General features: G+C 43.8%; 1 protein-coding gene and 1 pseudogene across 3 annotated transcripts; both read right to left on the bottom strand.

Annotated features, from left to right (window-relative positions):
* Positions 1-11871, bottom strand: LOC308658557 (uncharacterized protein). Of its 2 annotated transcripts, XM_081311317.1 has the most exons (6): positions 11747-11871; positions 11437-11592; positions 10902-10985; positions 10168-10387; positions 8411-8460; positions 1-2062 (listed from the first exon to the last, which is right to left on the bottom strand). In XM_081311317.1, exons 4-6 carry the CDS (start codon positions 10335-10337, stop codon positions 1890-1892), a joined length of 393 nt encoding a protein of 130 aa, XP_081167443.1. In that variant the 5' UTR covers positions 10338-10387; positions 10902-10985; positions 11437-11592; positions 11747-11871; the 3' UTR covers positions 1-1889. The 2 variants fall into 2 exon arrangements, with proteins under 2 accessions (XP_081167443.1, XP_081167444.1); XM_081311318.1 differs by lacking the exons at positions 10902-10985; positions 11437-11592 and having other exon boundaries at positions 11747-11845.
* A 1129-nt stretch (positions 11872-13000) lies between these two features.
* LOC308659085 (nucleolar MIF4G domain-containing protein 1-like) lies at positions 13001-20352 on the bottom strand (annotated as a pseudogene). The gene is made up of 6 exons (XR_014024303.1): positions 19467-20352; positions 19128-19255; positions 17474-17669; positions 14591-14914; positions 13070-13187; positions 13001-13035 (listed from the first exon to the last, which is right to left on the bottom strand). The product of XR_014024303.1 is annotated as a nucleolar MIF4G domain-containing protein 1-like (transcript).
* Between the last annotated feature and the right edge of the window lie 209 nt (positions 20353-20561).

Genomic DNA, 20561 nt, shown 5'->3' with positions numbered 1-20561 from the left:
TAATCTTCATCATGTGGTATTAAGCCCCAACTTCCTTAGTAAGATTCCTATAGCGCAATAATTAAAATCAAGAATCAATAAATTGGATGGAATCAAACTAAAAAGTTTCTTCTCAGCAAAAGAAACAATCTGTGAGGTGAACAGAGAACCTACATACTGAGAGCAAATTTTTACCCCCTCACACATCAGATAGAGCACTAATCTCTGGGGTATATAAAGAACTCAAAAAGCATCAAAAAAAATCAACAAATTGGCCAAGGACCTGAAAAGACACTTCTAGAAGAGGATATAGAGTCAATCAACAAATATTTGAAAAATTCTCATCATCTCTAGCAATTAGAGAAATGCAAATCAAAACTACTCTTAGATATCATCTCACTCCAGTCCGAATGGTAGCTATTATGGAGACAAACAACAACAGTGTTGGCGAGGATGTAGGGGAAAAAGGCACACTCATACATTACTGGTGGGACTACAAATTGGTGCAGCCAATATGGAAAGCAGTATGGAGATTCCTTGGAAATCTGGGAATGGAACCAGCATTTGACCCAGCTATCCCTCTTCTCAGTCTATACTCAAAGGACTTAAAAACAGCATCCTACAGGAACACAGCCACAACAATGTTTACAGCAGCACAATTCACAATAGCTGAACTATGGAGCCAATCTAGATGCTCTTCAGTGGATGAATGGATAAAAGAAATGTGTCATGTATACACAATGGAATTTTAATCATCAATAAAAGAGAATAAAATCATGGCATTTGCAGGTAAATGGATGGCGTTGGAGAACATAATGCTAAGTGAAGTTAGCAAATCCCAAAACAACAAATGCTGAATGTTCTCTCTGATATAAGGAGGCTAACTGATAGAGGGGTAGGGATGGGAAACATGGGAGGAATAGATGAAATCTAGATAGGGCAGAAGGGTGGGAGGGAAAAGAAGGGTCAGGGGACTAGCAAGGATGTTGGAATATGATAGACATCATTATCCAAAGTAAATATATGAAGACACAAATTGGTGTCAACATACCTTATATACAACCAGAGACATGAAAATATGTGTTGTATATGTGTCATAAGAATTGTAATGCATTCTGCTGTCATTTATTTATTTTAAATCAATTTAAAAAACACTGGCAAAACAGAAAAAGAAAATGCAAAAAATAAAAATGAAAGAAAGAAAAAAAGAAATGAGAGAGTATATGCTAAAAACCAAAACCAAAACTAACAATAAAACCCCAGAATGCTTCCAGTAATCATACTGTGGAAGTATTGAAATTTTATTCTTTGACTGATATGTATTATATTTATGAGACATGAAAATTAAATTATTCCCTCTATGCTTCCAAACCAGAGTTAACAATGTGGAAGAAACAGTATTCAAAAAAAATAAAGCCGATAAATAGAAGCTCTACTCTCAATTCAGTATCAATATACACATGGAAGTACAAAGTTCATAAGCATGTATGTATATACACACATAAAATATATATACACATATAAAGACATGATAAATACGTAAAATATATACATATATACACACATATAAAGATATAACAAGTAAATACTTATATATACACATATTAAAGTATATCCTCAAATCCTCCCATCCCCCTCCAGTCTCTCCCAGGTCCAGTGGAACTGAGGGGTTCCTAAGTGCTGACATATGGATGCAGTAGTCACTGTGACCCAGCATGCCTGGTGCAGTCAGCCGATGACTGCACCTCCTAGCAACCCTGGTGAGTGGTGCTGGTAGGTGGGTGAGAGGCCATAGGTCAGATTGGCCACTCCCCCCTGTAGACCCATGCTCCACTTCCAGTGGCTGAGAAAGTGAGTGTTGCATTTGTTAAAAATAATGTGTCTTTGGGCATTGGTCCCTACATCTTCCCTCATACCATGGTAGGTGAACTGGTGCTTGTCTTGTATCTTCCTCTGATGTGGCTGGGGCAGGAAGCTCCTTGCTTGCCTGCACAGGGTGAGTCAGAGTGCTGTCTGTCCACCCATCTGTGATGTGAGCAGATTTCTGGAGAGTGACCAGGATGCAATATTTCTCTTTTGCTATCTACAATAAAATTAAATATGTGTATTTATATAATCTAATATAGAAGAGTATTTTAAAGCCACAATTAAATTTCAAACTTTTTTTCACTAAAATATATTTCTCCTGATACACATCAAATTTTGTCTCTTGTTATTATTATCCCATAGATTTCTTGTGTGGTAGATAAGCATTATGAACTTTCGTAGATTATTTTCACTTATATATCTTTTGCTAGTATATGCAAAAAATCATGCTAAGGTTTTATTTACATTGAAGCTAATTATTAGTTTTCTTTGGGGATGCACTCAAGTAATCTTAAATGATACAGAAAATTAAACTCCCACTGCCCTTAACATAACACTTTCTCTTCTGCTATTTAGTAAAAATGGATCACAAAACTGTTAAATTTGTGCTGTTCTGCTGACAGTGAAACTTAATGAATGCCCGTATGCTATCAAGTGCAAGTTAAGAGTAGAGCTAAAGAAATTTCTTTATTGTATGTGAAATGTGAGTTTTTTGGAAAGCGAATTGGCTAAAAGCAATTTAATGAGGTACCTTCTAAATTGAGGTGATAAGAGTAAAAAGAAGGCTTTGTAGTGCTGCAGTCTGGCTGGGCAAAATAACCGGGAGGTGAAAAGCAACTTGAAGGTTGAAGCCAGAACTGCTTTATTGAGGAGAAACTCAGCCGGGAACTGAGCAGGAACTCAAGGTAGCGGGTACTCAAGGTAGCAGGCACCACTTTATTGCTGAACGGCAGAGGTATATATACCTAACTGATTACACACAGCTTGACTCAATTAGCATTATCTAGATACAGCAGTCAGCCAATAAGGAATCCTTATCATCTTAATGGCTCCGTGGCGTTGCCTCACAAACCACTCCTCCTGGCAAACTGCCAGAAGCCATCTTGACTTGATTTGTGGTCCCCAACATTGTAGAAGTTGTGAGAAAGTAATTTAGATGTTCCTGATGATGTCTAAGAGGCCTGGGTGCCTAGAATCAATCTAAATCTGAAACTACTTCAAGGATATTGATTAGGAACACTGTGTTGTGTACCATTTTTGTATTTATCTTTGCTTGTTGATCTGCAATCACTCTTAAGACATTAATTATTTATTGTACTGTTCCATTTAAAGAGTCAGAGAATGAAGACATAAATCTCCAAAGACCAAAGTGATGTTCCTGAACAGGAAGTTTCTCTATGTATCCTGTATCCATGACTACTTTTTAATTTTTCATTATATTTCAACTATAATTGGAAAAACTCTCATATTACTTTCAGGTCTATATTCATGTAAGTTTCGACTTATCTCTTGAATGTCCCAACTTCAAGAGATAAGTCAAAACTAATAAAAATAATTTATTATTTACCAAAGACATATTTAACCTAAACTTCTATGATAAATATGTCTTTGGTAAATAATAAATTAAAACACCTCATTATGTATAAAGCCATAAATAACTTTCCGCATCATTTATTATTTACTACCAGCAAGACATCTGTTAACAGTTTACACACATTATCTAATTTAACACCTATGGTTCCTAATAGGCTCCATTTAAAGATGCTCAAAGATCACTGACTTTTCCAAGTTTTGAAATATTAATGGAGAAAATGGGCATTTTAACCCAGTTCTTCTCAGGCTGAAAATTAAATGAATTATTGTTTAAAATATTAAATACAAAATCATAACTGTGTGAAAAATTTAATGAGCCAATTTTTAATTTTACATTGAACTGGCTTTATATAGAAAAGGCTAATGTAAGAAAGGGTAATGAGAGATTTGACTGCAAAATTATTTTAAATGACTTCACAAAAAAGAATCCATAAATTGCAAATAAAATTAGTATTATATCTATCAAATAGTAAAAATTTACATGAAAAAGTGATATTATCAATTGAAAAAAAATAATGCTTGTACAATTAGGAAGAGACAGGGCACATACCTTACTAAATAAGAAATACAGAGGCAGCATTAACATATAAGAAATGCTAAAATACATACTAACTAATATGTAAAAATTTTTAAGGTAAAACATCATTTTAGAATTTAGAGATGGGCAATATTTTTTTTAAAAAAAACTAAAAATATTGTTAAAGAAAAAAAATTGCTTTGAAAGAAAGAAAAGAGAATTCCAGGTTTTAAATATGTTGGAAGGAAGAGAGAAAAAAAAAGAAAAAGGAAGAGTAATCAATATGAAAATCACTCAAATCAGTCAATATAATGAACCCCCCCCCAAAAAAAAAAAAAAAAACAAATAAAAAACACCAATGCACAACAGAATGATCAAATTTACTGGATTTTAAGTCCACTACTTATGGTGAAAAAAGATAAATGTATTACCACCATATATTACAAAGGTAATATAATATTTCCTTAGACTAGAAAAATGAAGAATAGTGTTACTTTATTAGATAATTAACAACTTGTGCAAATGCCTGGAATTTTATTGAGTTTGGAGCTGAGAATTAAACCAAATGTCACAAAGATTTACAGATTATCTCATAGTGATAACATTTTTTTTAATTTTTTGCCTACTAATAGTTGTTTCAGAGTAATGTCTTTATTGTTTCCACAATTTAATAACTGAAAACAACTGTGTTGTAAAAGATGGAGGACAATGGGAAAAGTTTTAGCTGCATTTGGACTAATCAAAGAGCAAATTAATGTACTTTCTGATTTTAAAAAATACTAAAAAATATGAACACCTTTTAGCTCATGAATATTCTTCCAAAATATAACAAGTTATATATATATATATATATATATATACACACACACACACACACACACACACATATATATATATGAACACTACTTGTATATGAAGATTACTGTGACATTGTTTATAGCATCTGAAAATTGAGTGTAGCTTCTACAAGTCTATATAAAGAAATGGATTTAATTTTAGCATATCCATTACGTGAAAAAAATTATTAACTTAAAATTATTTACTCTAATAATAGGTATAAAAAGGTAATAAAGTTGAAAAAAACATGTTTGATCCTGGTTTTGAAAAATGCTAATCCAGTAGTAATGATTCATAAGATTATACAGAAAATATTAGCCATAATCAAGAGGATAATTCTTTTTTATTTTACATTGAACTTTATGAACATAAAAAATTGACATCCTATTCCTAAAATATTGTTAGATGTTTGACAATAGGTAGAAATAATACAAAATTAGAGAATGAGTACTAATGCTAAAATTTAAGCTACAACTTTATTCCCACCTATGTGAATAATGAAACATTATTTTTAAGTGTTCCTCATTCTTTGGTCATTTGAAAATGTAAGGCTGTATATGAATATATTTGAACATGAAATAATATTTATAAAATTACTTTTTTTTCAGAATAAAGTCTTAGAACCCTAAATTTTCTTATGCTTCATAAAAGCACTATTGTGGTTCTTGCCAGGCGAATAATAATAACACTAATAATAAAAAAATTTTTCAAGGCCGAGATTTCCCTTTCATGCTCAGAAGATAAACAGACAATTGGCACCAAATTATAGATTTGGGAAAACAAAACCTTGATCTGTCAGTACAAGTAGAGAAAGTGAAGCTCAAGTGCTGAAAAAGGATTTGATAGTACAACAGTTTGTTTGTTTGTTTTGGTACCAGTGATTGAACTCAGAGGCCCTGGACTACTGAGCCACTTCCCAGCCCTATTTTGCATTTTTTTTAGATATTTTTTAGTTGTTGATGGACCTTTATTTATTATTTATTTGTATGTGGTGCTGAGAATAAAACACCGTCACATACTTTGACAAGTTTACACACACACACACACACACACACACACACACACCCCTTACCAAAAGCCATAACTAAATAATTGCACCTGGAAGTAACAAACATAAAGTTTCAAAGGTCTCATGCAATATTAACCCACAAATTCTAAATGTACTTATGATTGTGGAATCCCATTTTTAATTAAAACATAAATTAACAAATCTAAATAATACAACTACCATAAAGCTAAAATTCTCATTTATGCGGCTATGAGTTAAAAGAAATATAATACCAAAATCTATTGCATTTTCTGACATGGAAGCAAAAACACAATATAAATTTAGGCTTTTCTATCAAAATTACAAGAACTAACCTTCTACCCAGAAGAATCCAAAGACACACAAAAGCATCTGCATTATTTTACATATGAGGTATATGGAAAAAAGTCTCTCTCCAAAGTAGTAAGAAACAACTTCTAATTTCCTAAGAAACTTGCATTTTACATTTGTTTTTTTTTTCCCTGAATCACTTACACAGCCACAAAGAAACTCAGATATTAAAGAACTATAGAAGTTAAAAGATGTCCTTTTCAATAGCCAACAGTCACCAAAGACTGTGACAAAAGAAAATAGATATAAGTATTCCATGTTACTGTGCACAAGCAAGCCCCAAGTTTTACTGCTTCACTAGTTAAATCACTAAATGTTAAGCATTATTTCATGAACTTAAATGAAATCTGGCATATAAAGAGAAAAAATATGCGATAAGTGAAACTTACTTTCTATTTCACAGAAAGACTTTACTCCATCTAAAATAATCCTGTGACCTTGTGGAAACAGTCCTGGGTTAAACACTTAAAGTACATTCCTTTACCAAATGTACCAGTACATTACTGCTCTGAAAGCATTCAATATGTCCACTATGTTCTCTAGATGTACATTCATACACTGGTTTAAGCCATTTGCAGAAAATCAACAGAAACCCTTAAAAACGTTTGACCTGACATGCAACTTTAAGACATGTGAGTTTTAAATTGACAGATCTTTACATCTTTCATAATGGAAATTATCAGAATATACTCTGAAAGTCAAGTGATTCTTCCACAGAGCAAAGTTAACTTGACCTCCTAAATGGTACAGATTTGACACACCATTTGGAAGGCTAAAAGAAATACTGATTTACTTCTTCTCTAAAGCAATACTGTCCAACAAAATTATAATGCAAGTTACACACGTAATTTTGAATTTTCTAATAACTATGCTAAAATGATAAAAATACAATTTTTAAAACACTTACTAAACATGCCAAATATTATTTCAACATGTAATAAATATCTTTAAAATATTTATTCTTTTACAAATTGTACTAAGTTTTCAAAATCCAGTATGCCTTTCACACTTTCAGCATATCACACTTTCAACTAACCACAACATCCTGGTCCACAGTCAGAATGTGGCAAGTGGCTACACTATTGAGTAGTATACTTTTTAAGTAATATTTTGAAATCTGACATACCACTCTATTTATAATTAGTTCACATTTATGTCTCCTTTTTAAACTGAAATGGCTGCAACTACAAATATGAGCAAAACTGTTAATTCACTGGATAAATCAGGATCAGATCCCCCTTATCTGGGGATCTGGTTAACACACACAATAAGTAGAAAATGGATTATTCCTTATTATGTCTCAAGTAGTCTTCAGACATGGTGCTGATCAACATGAGCAAACACAATTTGTAGCAAAAACACAGGTTAAACACCAAAATATTTTTATATCAAATCATAACACTGCCTTAATTATAGCATCCCTTCCCCTCTCATTCTTGAGCACATATTTCTATGCAATTTATTTATAATATTGCTCTTTAAATTTGACAAATTTTGTCAACCATACAGTCACCATTCAAAAATAAACAGAACACTATATAAGACACAAATGAAAAAAAAAAAATCAACCAGCTACTTTTAATACAATTTGTCAACCAATCTTAAATTCTGAGTTCCACTGAATTTGATTCTTCTCACAATTCCAATTAATTTACTGCTAAGAATTTTCCCAAGTCATTGGGATATTTGCTTAAAATGTAAATAATTCCAACAATGTGTTTTCTAGAAAATAACAACTACAACCATAGCGTAGCACATAAAATTTGTCCTTTAGGCAAGTTACTAAATAAATCAAACAGAAACAACTATACTCCTGTTTAATGCTTTTACATTTTGTAACACCATATTCAACAATTTCTAAATTTGGAAAATCAGTTCAGATTGCACACAAGCACTAACTTTAAAACTTAAAACCTTACAGGTTTCTACAAAATACTTGTGAATAAATATATTCCACAGAAAAACAACAGAAAAATCAACACCACTCAAACAAATCTCAGCAAGAAGCACAAGATCACTATATTCATAAGTACAGAATATATGATACATGCTAAGAGTATTTTTCTCCTAATTTAATTTAATTCACCTAGGCAATTTTTGTTTAAAGCATTTGCAAAGCTTTAAGGAAGCAAACATAGCTAGCTAGCCTCTTCTGCTGCACATACATTCAAGGATAATACATTCATCTCCTGATATTGTTCCACAATTTAGAAATCAAAACAACAAAATTTGTTTCTTACCTGCAGTTAGGAGAGGATTAAGGGTTATTTCAGCTAGATCCTTCTGAATTCTGTTAGTGAAATGGGAACAGACAAAAAGGATTTGAGACAGTCTACAGAATAACCAGAAAATCAGAATGCCCTCTACCATCATGCAGGTAAATGCAAGGCTGGTTTTGCCTTCAGTAATGCTAACATGGCTGCTTCCTCTTTGTTCTTAGAGGCATAACTCAAACTCCTTAACAGAAAATTGCAGCTTTTTTCTCACTTGCTGCTGTAAATAGGTAATTCATTTACATCTGATTTGAGAAAGTCCTCCACTACTACTCAACAAAAGGATATAAAATCTATTTTAAAACTCTTTTTACCAAAGAAATTCTCTTTTCAAGCTTATATGCAAATGAGACAAAACGCAAGGAGGAAAAGCACTAAAATATTTTTGACAATGACTTCAATCCACTTTTACTGTGGTAAAAATTAGAGCTATTGCAAGAGCACACTAATAGTTTTGTCAATATTTTATCTGTTTAAAAAAAGTTTAAAATTTACAAATACCTTTACCAATGAAAAACTTCCAAGGACTATTTTAGCAATCTTACTTAAATATTTCTTTTCTCTGATCTTAGGTACAGCATGTAAATTTATATTTCATACTCTTGGAGGAAAGAGGGCCTTGAGGTAAGGGGAAAAAGAGCATTTCTCTGATTTTCTTGAAATTTAAAATGTTTTCAAAAATTGTTTAATGTTCTCTCCACAAGATTACAACACACTGAGAAGAATTTTAAATTATTTCAAAGACTGCTGCTATTCAATATAATATTCTCAAGTTCATCAGTGTTTGATTAATGGTGCAATGACAGTGAAAATGTATAGAAAAATAAGAACATGAATCACTATAAAATGCAATAATTGATCAGTTTTTATATTCTCTTTTTCTTTTAGTTGTGATCAATGAAAAACAACAAAACATCAACATTAGGTAATGCTATAGGTACATTTTATGTTTAATACAAGAGTTTACTCAATAAAACCACTATCGATGATGGAGTCCCATTGATGGATTTTTTTGCCATCATAGAAAATAAAAGTCAGCAGGAAACAAATAATCTTTCACTTACAACCAACAAAATGTTTTTTCCTGCTGTTGATTTTCACTACTATGTCAAGAACATCCACAAGTTTAAAAGATGTGCAAAGTTTTAACAGCAAAGTGACACCTGAGATTGTTAATGGCTACTTTTCAGTTTTATTTGTTCTCACAAGAAAGGAGGGATAACTACAAAAAAATTATACCTATTATGCAGGATTTAAAGACTTGTTTGTAAAACTATGCAAATTTAAAATCTGCTTTCAAAAAAAGCCAAGGCCTGACATTCAACATTTTTTTAACAAATATAAACTTTTTTGATCATTTCCTTTCATGAAAAGTGACACATTTCCTTTTATGAAGCTGCCACCACAGATGCCTGGACTGACACCCATGTGGACACGTGCGAAATTCACTCGAGAGTATAACTCACAAAAGGAAACATCGCCAATGTACCATCTAATTCAGTTTCACAAATTTTCCTTGCCAACTCCTTAAACTGTCAGAATGAGAATTCAGTCTCTAGGACTCTTGCTGAAATTACCAAAGTACAGAATAAGTTTGCTTAGAAGCATAATTTTAATGAGGACGTTTTCATGCTCCCTAAAGGATGACAATTCATTCAAGTACAAATAAATTGGTCATGAAGTATTTCTGGAGTATTGCTTGGAAGAAAACCTGACAATGTTACCTTTTAGCACTAGTGGATAGCTTAGCAGTGGTTTTGCTAGAGAGTTTGGTGCTCTTCTTCCGATGGGTGGCAGAAGGTTCTTTCTTCATGATCTTCAGGCTCTGGAGCAGCAGGGTCTTGCTGGTCCGAATCTGAACTGCCACTGCTGGTGCTGGGGCTGTCATCATCATCGGACATTTGCTTATCACTGGCCATCTTCATGAAGTTATCACTTGGAAAACTTTTTTAAAGAGAAAATGGAAGAAATGTTAATCTAAGAAATCAATCAACAGCTTTTCCTTATCTTAATATCATTCCCAAATTGTATCTTTATAAAAAGGCTTCAAAAGTGTTCACATTCATTGTATGAAAATGTTACTGGGGATAGGATGAGTCTTACAATGCCAGCTCTGAGGGATTGTCCAAAATCACCCACTCACATTTTTTTCCATTCCTTGGATAATCTATCAATTGTCTACTTTCTCAGAAGGCATGAAAAAGATTTGCAGGGGAACTTAAGGAAAGAAGTATTAACAACATATGACACACTGTAAGTAACAGATTTTTATGAAAAATGTTAAGTCACTACAGATCTAAATATTCACAGACTGACATGGGTCAGAGCTACCAAATTCCCTTTCCCGGAGGAAAACATTCCCTGTTAACCGCTCATATGCTTATTTAAGGTGAACATTCCTCTTCTATGCACGTAAAACCTTTAAACACAACACTGGGAAATTTAAAACTCAACTAACAAGCTACTTTAGCCTTTTCCACGGCCAGCAGTGAAGATTCATCCAGCCACCACCATGGGAAAAGCAGAATCCAAACTGCACTTTCTGAAAAAAAAAAAAAAAAAAACACACATCATCAAGGTTCCTTGCTCAATCTTTACATCACAGGGGACATTTTATCCAAAATTAACGAAAAGAAGGGTAAAAGCCCAAGGAAAAACAACAAAGCCCCAAGAACTGCAATAAACCTCTGCGCCCTCATAGGCCAGCCGCTGCTGCTGCCGGCGTCCACGCAGCTCCACGGCCCTTTGTGGGGAGGGCCGCCCACGGACAGCTCGCGGCCCAGCCGCCAAACAATAGGAGCAGCCAACAGGCCCCACAGCTCGCGGACACCGGTGGCGCGGACGCCCGGTGTGAACGTAGCTGCCGCCGCCGCCGCCCTAACTGCCCAACCCCCAGGACCCCAGCCCCGCCGCCCTACCTTGCCACCTGAAGGAAGCTGCCACCGCTGCCGCCCCTACTGCCCCACACGCGGACCCCAGCCCCGCCGCCTTACGGCGAGGCGGGAATGAAGCTGCCGTCGCCACTGCCCAGGCTGAAGCCCACGCGGACACCATCCCTGCTGCCCTACTTCCTGGCGGGAACGAAGCTGACGCCGACGCTACCACAGTCCTAGCTGCCCCCAAAGCCGACCTCAGCGCTGCCAGCTTACCTAGCGGGAGAAACGAAGCCGACACGTCGCCGCTGCAGCCAACCTGGCTGCCAACCCCCACGCCGACCCCCCCGCCGCCTTACCTCGCGGCCAGAAGGAAGCAGCCGCTGCCACCCAGGCTGACGCCCACAGGAGCCCAGACCCGCTGCCTTACCTTGAGGCCGGAACGAAGCTGCCGCTGCCCCTTCTGTCGCCCATGCAGACCCCAGCCTCCTGCCTTACCTCGCCGCCTGAAGGAAGCTGCCGCCGCCCCTACTGCCCCACACGGGACCCCAGCCCCGCCAACTTACCTCCCGGCCGGAATGAAGCTGCCGTCGCCACCGCCTCGGCTGAAGCCCATGTCGACACCATCCCTGCTGCCCTACTTCCTGGCCGGAACGAAGCTGCCGCCAAAGCCGACCTCAGCGCCGCCACCTTACCTAGCGGCAGAAACGAAGCCGCCACAGTCGCCACTGCCGCCAACCTGGCTGCCCCCCCCCACGCCGACCCCCACGCCGACCCCCACGCCACCTTACCTGGCGGCCAGAAGGAAGCAGCCGCTGCCACCCAGGCTGACGCCCACCGGAGCCCAGACCCGCTGCCTTACCTAGAGGCCGGAACGAAGCTGCCGCTGCCCCTACTGCCCCACACGCGGACCCCAGCCCCGCCGACTTACCTCGCGTCGGAAACGAAGCTGCCGCGGCCGCTACCGCAGCCCTAGCTGCCCCCAAAGCGGACCTCAGCGCTGCCACCTTACCTAGCGGCAGAAACGAAGCCGCCACAGTCGCCACTGCCGCCAACCTGGCTGCCCCCACTCACGCCGACCCGCCGCCCGCCACGCCGACCCGCCACGCGCCACGCCAACCCGCCCGCGCCCCGCCGACCCGACCCGCCCGCGCCCCGCCGACCCGACCCGCCGCCACGCCGCACCCCCCGCCGCCACGCCGACCCCCCACACCGCCTTACCTTGCGGCCAGAAGAAAGCAGCCGCTGCCACCCCGGCTGACGCCCACCGGAGCCCAGACCCGCTGCCTTACCTAGAGGCCGGAACGAAGCTGCCGCTGCCCCTACTGCCCCACACGCGGACCCCAGCCCCGCCGACTTACCTCGCATCGGAAACGAAGCTGCCGCCGCCGCTACCGCAGCCCTAGCTGCCCCCAAAGCCGACCTCAGCGCCGCCACCTTACCTAGCGGCAGAAATGAAGCCGCCACAGTCGCCGCTGCCGCCAACCTGGCTGCCCCCCCTCACGCCGACCCGCCGCCCGCCACGCTGACCCGCCGCACGCCACGCCGCCCCACCCCGCCCCGCCGCGCGCCACGCCGACCCGACCCACCCCGCCGCGACCCGACCCGCCGCGCGCCACGCCGCCCCGCCCCGCCCCGCCCCGCCCCACGCCGACCCGACCCGCCCCAACTCTCAGGCCCCAACTCACAAGTCCCGCTCCCTCTCCCAATGGGGCCGTGCTGCCCTGAGGCTCGGGGCAAGGCAGTAGGCGGCCACTCACCAGAGCTCGCTGCACCTTCCTCAGTCTCTCCACGGGCTCGGGATCATAGCCTGGAATTTTGCGCATGTCATTGTTCTTCAAGGCCAGCATCGTCTCCAGCATAAATCGAACCTTTAAGGAAAAGGAAGGGGAGAAATAAACCCAAAACCAAAATGAAATCTCCCATTATTTCAAGCAGTTTGAACATTCCTGGACATCTTCCCCTTGCTGGATTTTCAGCCTCTCCAGGACCACTGGGTGGTCTTTTAATCCTTATCAACTGGAAACAGTAACACACTTACAGGAAAGTTACAAGGACAGCACAGAGTCTGTCTACATACCTTCCTCAAATATTAACTCTTGATACAATCTCCACATCATAAAATCAACCTCTTTAAAATAAACAAGTAGGTGATTTCGGGTATATTCCAAGCTAGGCAACAATCACTTTAGAATCTGCATAATGCCCAGAAGAGGAACTCCAATCCCTCAATAGCCGCTGGCATTCCCCACCTCCCTGCCCAGGCAGCCACCTCTGCTGTCAGCTTTTGGGCATTAGCCAGCAAGAGTGTAATCTGCACTCCCTCCCACCCCACCCACTCCCCACTTCACTCCCTGCTGCCTATGCAGACATGCTGCCCCGGTGCACAAGGAGCAGCTAACAATAATGCTCCTCATCAGACAATGACCAAAATGAAAATCCAGTCCCTTTCCCTTGACCTCAACATCCTACCTAAAGAGTAAATTCTTCTCAGGACTCTGGCCTCTGTGACCCACCCCCCAGTATCCTGCCACCTTGCCCACCAGCTCTTCTTCCTTCCTGCAGCTCCACACTGCTGCCTGTAACCACAGGGATCCCTTCACCCTAGTGGGGGTCCCACATACCCCCATGGCTTCCAGGATTCCCGGCATGAGGGTGACCCCAAATCCCCCCTGGCTCACTGCCCTTTGAGATGTGGATTCCTCCTGCACCTCCTCCCGTGCACCTGAAGGGGGGCCCTCTGCCCTTACTTCCTTCAGCCCTGCTCCCCACTAAACTCGGCTGCTTCTGACTCCCAAGGCCACATCCACTGCCAGGGTGCCCATGTCACCACCATCTCCCAGACTCTTACAGCGTCCCCCCCAATTCCTCCAGCCACTTCCCCTCTCTTCTACACTGTCACCAAAGTGACTCCTAAAACAACTTCCACCCCTGGAGTACCTGCCGAGAACCCTCTGGGTCCTCCCCAGGCCCGGCCCTCCTCACTCCTGGTGGTGTCCCCAGGTCTAACATGGCCCTCTCCTTCCTCCTCAGCAATCACGTCTTCTTCCCCTCAGGCACAGCAGGTGCTGCTCCCCACCCCTCACGACTGCAGGGGCGAAGCCGAGAGCCCCGAGTTATAGATGGGAAAACAGAGGCCCGCAAGACTCGGTCCCGCTGCTGCACAGGGGCTAGAGAAGGCTGAAAAGAGAAACCACTGAGGAAGGGAAGTGTCCTATTTACCCCAGGGACTCATTGTTAAGCACTTAGGAAGCAGGTCAAGTGGCACTCTTACCCTGGTCTGGTCCTGAAACATGCTGCCTGCCCCACTGGCTTTGGCCTGGGCATCTGTGATCAGTTCCTTCAGCGACAAGGCGTCATCTTTTCTCAATGCAAAGCCCACATTTTTCAGCATCAACAGGATCAGCTCAATGTCTTTTTTGGTGAAAGTTGAAATAAGTTTCTTCAAAATGTCGAAGACGAGGAGAGACTGTACCACGTGGAAGTTGTACAGATGGGCGATGATGGTGAAAAGGTTATCACACTCTTTCCCTTCACCTCCATTTCTGTAGACGTCATCAAACTTCCTCACCACGGCCTCCAGAAAGCAAGCACCAACCTGAGCAGGACAACAGCAAGCGTGTCGCACATGTTCTGGGGACTTCTCCTTCAACACACTGAATAAGTGCCTGCACACAGGCAGGACATAAACTCCAACAGGGCAGCCTTCAGGAACTCAAGTACGGCTGCCCCACAAGAGCACACGGTAAGCAGCTGAGCACCAACCTGTGCTGAAAGGGTCTCCGCTTTAGGCCAAGTACAAAGTCGTAATTTGGGGGGCAATGGCCATGCTGGTTCCTTGGAAAAATAAACTTGCTAAAAATGTGTTAAGACAGGTGTGGAGGCCATATCTGTCTTGGAAGACTGAAATGAGAGAGGATCGAAAGTTCAAGGCCAGCCTGAGACCCTGTCTCAAAATAAAATTTAAAAAGGGATGGGAATATGGCTCAGTGGAAGAGTGCTGCTGGGTTCGATCCCCAGTACCTGCCCCCACAAATGTTAAAACACAACTGTATCTCTAAAAATGCTCTACCACCCAGTAACACTCATTCTCAGAACTGCTTATTTCAAGTTAATGTCCTCTGAATAAGCAAGCAGTGTAAGTGAACTTTAAAGAAAACAGCACATTCTCAACAGATATCAAAGGTCCCCACAGGCAAGTGCTTCATCACCAGGAGGGTGCTAAAGGAAGGACAGGAGCTCTAATGGCTCAGCTCCACTCTCAGGGTCCAGATGTGGGTGTGCTGTTCTTTGGGGCACCAGGAAGTAGGCTGACCATCACAAAGAGGGGAGAGCACAAGGCCAAGAAGTAGCGGTGGCCTGGTGAAACAGGGCAAGCTCACCAGAGAGCCATCCTCTTGCTCTTCTGGCACATTCTAGTCCAGATTCCCTAAGTATGTCCTGGAGGAGGAAGGACTTCCATCCTGTCACTCTGTAAGACTGAGACCTAACTCAAAACTGGCAGCTGTCATCTTGCCATATTACTATCTGGTAAGTGTTTTCTCTCAAATCCCAACTCAAGTTGAGACCAGAGGAAGCAGATGGGAGCGGGGATGTCCAGTGACGCCGGCAATCCACAGGAGAGATGGCCTTACCAGGGCAGCCATGCTGGGTCAGAAAGGAAGGGCTGGGTGCCAGTGATCCCTAGGAACACTGGCAGGGTGTGGCAGGCCTGATCCGACACATCAGGTGTGTGTGATTTCCAGGCTTTCAATCTGGGTGACTTCTAAGCAGGTGGGGAGGAAGCTGGGTGCTGGACTGTCTGTGTGAGCTTACTACACTCTGACTGCAGGTCAGGCTGCAGACGTGCACAGGCATAAATGTCCGGGGGAGGAGGAGCTCCAGCAGACTGCAGGGTGCGGTGGGAAAGCAGGTGCGCCACAGCCACAAAAATAATTCCACTTAATGTGTTCAAAATTCATTTTTCTAGGGGCTGGGGCTGTAGCTCAGTGCTAGAGCACTTGCCTCAAATGTGTGAGGCACTGGGTTTGATCCTCAGCACCACATAAAAAATAAATATATTGTGTTCATCTACAACTAAAAAAACATTTCATTTTTCTAAAATTAAGTTTGGTAAATTTTAACACCAACCCATACAGATCTGATTGTTTCCTTGTAAATGATTATGAGAGCAATGCAGCAGCTGACACCATGATCTTTAACACATTTTTTTTCTTCCCATGAATTTCTGTGAGGTGTTTTTTTAGTATAGCTCTGAAAGAAGTTTAATGGAACCAGCATCCTGAGCGCTTGTCCTATCTGGCAGAAGTTTTAGAGACTGTCATTAGCTGAAGTACCATAAGGACTTCCCCTTGGAACAAGCCACCTCATTGTCCTTCGTGCTATTAGTGAAGGTGTGAATGAGAAGCAGGAGCACTAACCCCATGTTTTCACATCAAGCTGACTACCCACGTGCTACGGGTGATCAGGGTCATGACTTTTACGTAACTCACTGTGAAATACTGTCTATAACACAGTTTGATTATTAAGTCTGCTGAAGTACACCAGAGACATCTAGAAGGATGGGGGACGGACTAAGCTAGCCACATAACAGCACTGAATTATGGTCATCATGGGGCACCAGCAAAGATGTCCAGAGCTTCCATTATGTTTTGTAATGGCAAAAAAATGGACTTTCACACTTATATGTGAACACGAGTGTGGCTCTTAGGGGGAAAAAAACACTTTTAAAAAAGAGCAATTCTCCAAGTAGGTGGTGCAGAGTTTCCACAAACGATCCCAAGACAGTTGAGCAGACTCCTGAACCAGCTGTGGGGCCTGGGCCACTTTCTTCTGCCCTCAGCTTCCCTGTGCCCAGTTGGTCGTAAGGCCACCACCTTTCCAAATGTTGCCACAATGCTGCCATTGCTGGCTAAGAAAACCATGGCTCATTAAACTTCCCAGGAAGAGCAATGAGAAGTGCGGCAGCAGGGAAAGGGGAAGAGCAGAATTGCAACAAGAAAATCTCCTTCCCTGTTGTAAGTGGGCTCAGCAAGCACTTAATGAGCCAGCCTCTTTCCTATGGTCATCACATGTAGTAACTGTTGACCTACACCATGGAGGACCAAGGCCATCCCAGGCGACAGGGCCATCGGGTGGAGAAAAGGTGGGAGCGTACCTCAATTCCAACAGTGTGGTGAAGGATGCTGACCAAGAGGACGTGCTCAATCATCAGCCTGCTGGGCATGGCTGAGGGAGTGACGCAGGCACCCAGGAGGGCAGCCGTCAGTGTGTCATTCATGTCCTTCCTGCTATTGGCCATGTATAGCTCCTCCAGCTGCCCACTTATGGATGCCATGTTTGGCTCACTCAACCTGCAGGAATGTAAACACAGAAACACAATTAAATATAATTTTCCAGTTCAAACTCAGTTATCAATACTACCAATATATCCTATCTTACATATGCTTCTGACCCGGAAACAACTGACCCTGCTGCAATAACCCAGCATATTCTGCTCATAACCACAGACCACTATGGAGTTCTGAAATAATACAACTGTCTTTTCAATTGAAATGTAACCAGTGAGGTATGCCACGGAGGGTCTGTGAGTCTGCAGAAACCTGGGTATCCTGATCTGACATTCCCAGGTGTAGGAACCATCTAAGTAGTGTATCATTAGGAAAACCACCAATTCGCCCACTTCTTAGATGGCACACATGCACGGTTTCTACACTGAAGAGGGTGCTCTGTCTGAATGAGTAGCGAGAGAGAACTGTGCAAGGAAGACTATTCACCACACACCTGTGCTACTACTAAAAGGGACATCACAACAGCATGCTTCAGTAAAACTTCTAGGACACTCCACTGACAATGTTTCAATTTCAATTAAGCAACATAGGGGAAGAGGCGGCACAAAAGACAGGTTCTGTATCCTGATTGTGGCAGTGGTCACCTAAATCTTCATGTAATAAACTACACAGAACCTCTTTCTCTTAAACACAAGCACATAAAAACAGTGAAACCTGAACAAGCTCTAGGAGTTGTTACATCAGTTCCCTGATATGTGTGTGTGGTGCTGAGGATGGAATCCAGGCCTCATGAATACTAGGTTAGCACTCCACCACTAGCTGCACTCCCAGCCCCTGGTTGCTTCTCAATGGTACTCTAGCTACAGAAAATGTAACCTTTGGGAGAAAGCAGGTGTACAGCATGCAGGAATGCCCTGTACCCTATGAATCTACCAAAAAAAAAAAAAAAAGAGCAATATACATTTAAAAGAGTGGCTGCCTTTCGAGGATTTAGAAGAGGGGCATGAGGGTCTTCTGGTGAGAGTTATGGGAGAACTGGAGGACAGCATTAGTGCAAGAAGGACTTGAACTTGTTTCTTAAAACCACAGGCTGACTGTAGATGGTTAAGTGGTGTGGTCCCAGCTACATGGCTTCCAATTACCCTTTTAGAGTCTAAATGCCAACATAGGGGGATGAAGGACCAGCATCCTGACCAGGTGCACTCTTTTCTGCAAGGGGGGATCCCTGCCAGGCCTTCCTCCACTATTCCTGGGAGGATGTTCCCTGCCCCATTCCAGCCTCAGAGTGGCAGTAGGAGTCCCCTGCTGCCTTCAAACCCTGTAAGGACTCACCATACCAAACAGCTGGGCAACATCTCCTCAACATAAGGATGTGGTTGCCCTAAGGTAGGCACAGAAAGGATCTGAAAACAGCTACAAGTCCTGCCCATCACTTGCATCTTGTCATTCTGGGACAGTTTCCGTGTTTTAGAAACAGAGCATTGCTCCAAGGGAGAGAGCGCAACAACTCTGGAAGGTCACCTGTTAATTAGGCCTTTGACGTGTTTCTTCAGCCTTTCTAACTCCTCCTTCTTGCGCTCGTCCACAGTCTCCTGGGCTGGCCGCAGCCGAGGTGGGATGTACTTTTCGCCACTTTCACAAAGCCTCTCCTTGAAAAAAGAGAATAATATAATCGCAAAAAAAAAAAAAGTACACTGGACAAACCTCACATTTCCCTTGCTATGTGCATATTCATACACAGAACTACCAACTCGGCGCAGCTGTTTCTACTGACTGTTTAACACACCGCGAGCGCCCCACTGCAGTGCACTGGCTCCGGGGCTGACGGCCATCCCCGGACCCAGGGAAGTTCCGCGGTACCTGCGGGGTCGTGCCGTCCGCCCCCCGAAGAGCCTGCCCTCTCTTCTCCGTCTTCTGCGAAACGGACTCTCTTCCTCCCGGCTTTCTCCTGCGCCCCGCCTTCGGGCTCTTCCCGGCTGTCCGGCTCGGGCTCCGCGGCGTCCTCGGCGTCCTCCGCACTCTGCGGCTCCGAGTCGTTGTCCAGGTCACTCTCGGGGAGCGGCGCGCCCGCCTCCTCCTCCTCCTCCTCCTCGTCGCCGCTGCTCGCGTGCAGCCCGCCGGCCCCCGACCCCAGCACGCCCAGGATGTAGTCCAGCCCGTCGCGCGCGAAGCCGGGCGGCACGGCGCTGCCCTCGGCCCTCTTCCTGCGCTTGCTCAGGCCCAGGCAGCGCTCCAGCTGGCGGATCTCCCGGTCCCCCTCCTCGTTGGCCACGAGAAGCGCCCGCTTGCGGGCGGCGGCGGCGGCGGCGGCGGGGGTGGCCTGGCCCGGGCGAGCCGGGGCCTTGGCTGGGGCTGCGGCCTCGGGGACAGCCGTGGCCACGGACGGGGACGGCGTGCCCTTGGCGGGGGCCGAGGCCTGGGCCGGGGGCGGCGCGGGCTCCCCCGCGCTGCCCTCCTGCTTCCCCGCCGCGGCGCCCGCGGTCCTCTGCAGGCGCCGCGCTTTCCTCAGTTGCCGCTTCTCCCTCCGCAGCTCCTGGCGGCTCTTCCTGCCGCCCGGCCGGGAGCGCACCGCGGCGCCGCGCCCCTCGGCCTCTCCCCCGGAGGTGGCCCGCACGAACCCCTCCACGGCCACCCGCAGCCGCTGCAGAGCGCCCTCGCCGCCGCGCCTGCCGCCGCGCTTCTTACGAACTCCTCGCCTTTGGCCGCCTCCCGAGCTGGACGCTGTCGCGGTCACGGACGCCGCCATTTTCCAGGACGATCTCGGACCACAACTTCCGCCGCGGCGAGACTTCCGGGCGAGAGCGAGCGCGGGGCGTGGCGGGTGCCGCCCCCTGCCGGCCGGGGGGCCGCAGCAGCGGACACAAGAACAGTGGGTCTCAAAGGGAACTTGTGAATTGTGTCAGGCCACACCCTCCCAGAGCTCGCGGCGGCTGCGGGTCGCGGGGGCCGTGCATG

Source organism: Spermophilus citellus, assembly GCF_964194105.1.
Source record: "Spermophilus citellus genome assembly, chromosome: 10".
Lineage (NCBI taxonomy): Eukaryota > Metazoa > Chordata > Mammalia > Rodentia > Sciuridae > Spermophilus > Spermophilus citellus.
This window is presented reverse-complemented; position numbering and strand designations above follow the sequence as displayed.

What these genes read in the sequence shown, in the direction of transcription:
- LOC308658557 (XM_081311317.1), bottom strand. Translation starts at nt 10,337, where the DNA reads ATGATGATGACAGCCCCAGCACCAGCAGTGGCAGTTCAGATTCGGACC. An exon ending in CTATCCACTAGTGCTAAAAG is followed by an intron (nt 8,461 to 10,167) that starts GTAACATTGTCA and finishes TTTCACTAACAG; the next exon opens with AATTCAGAAGGATCTAGCTG. An exon ending in TAATCCTCTCCTAACTGCAG is followed by an intron (nt 2,063 to 8,410) that starts GTAAGAAACAAA and finishes ATTTTATTGTAG; the next exon opens with ATAGCAAAAGAGAAATATTG.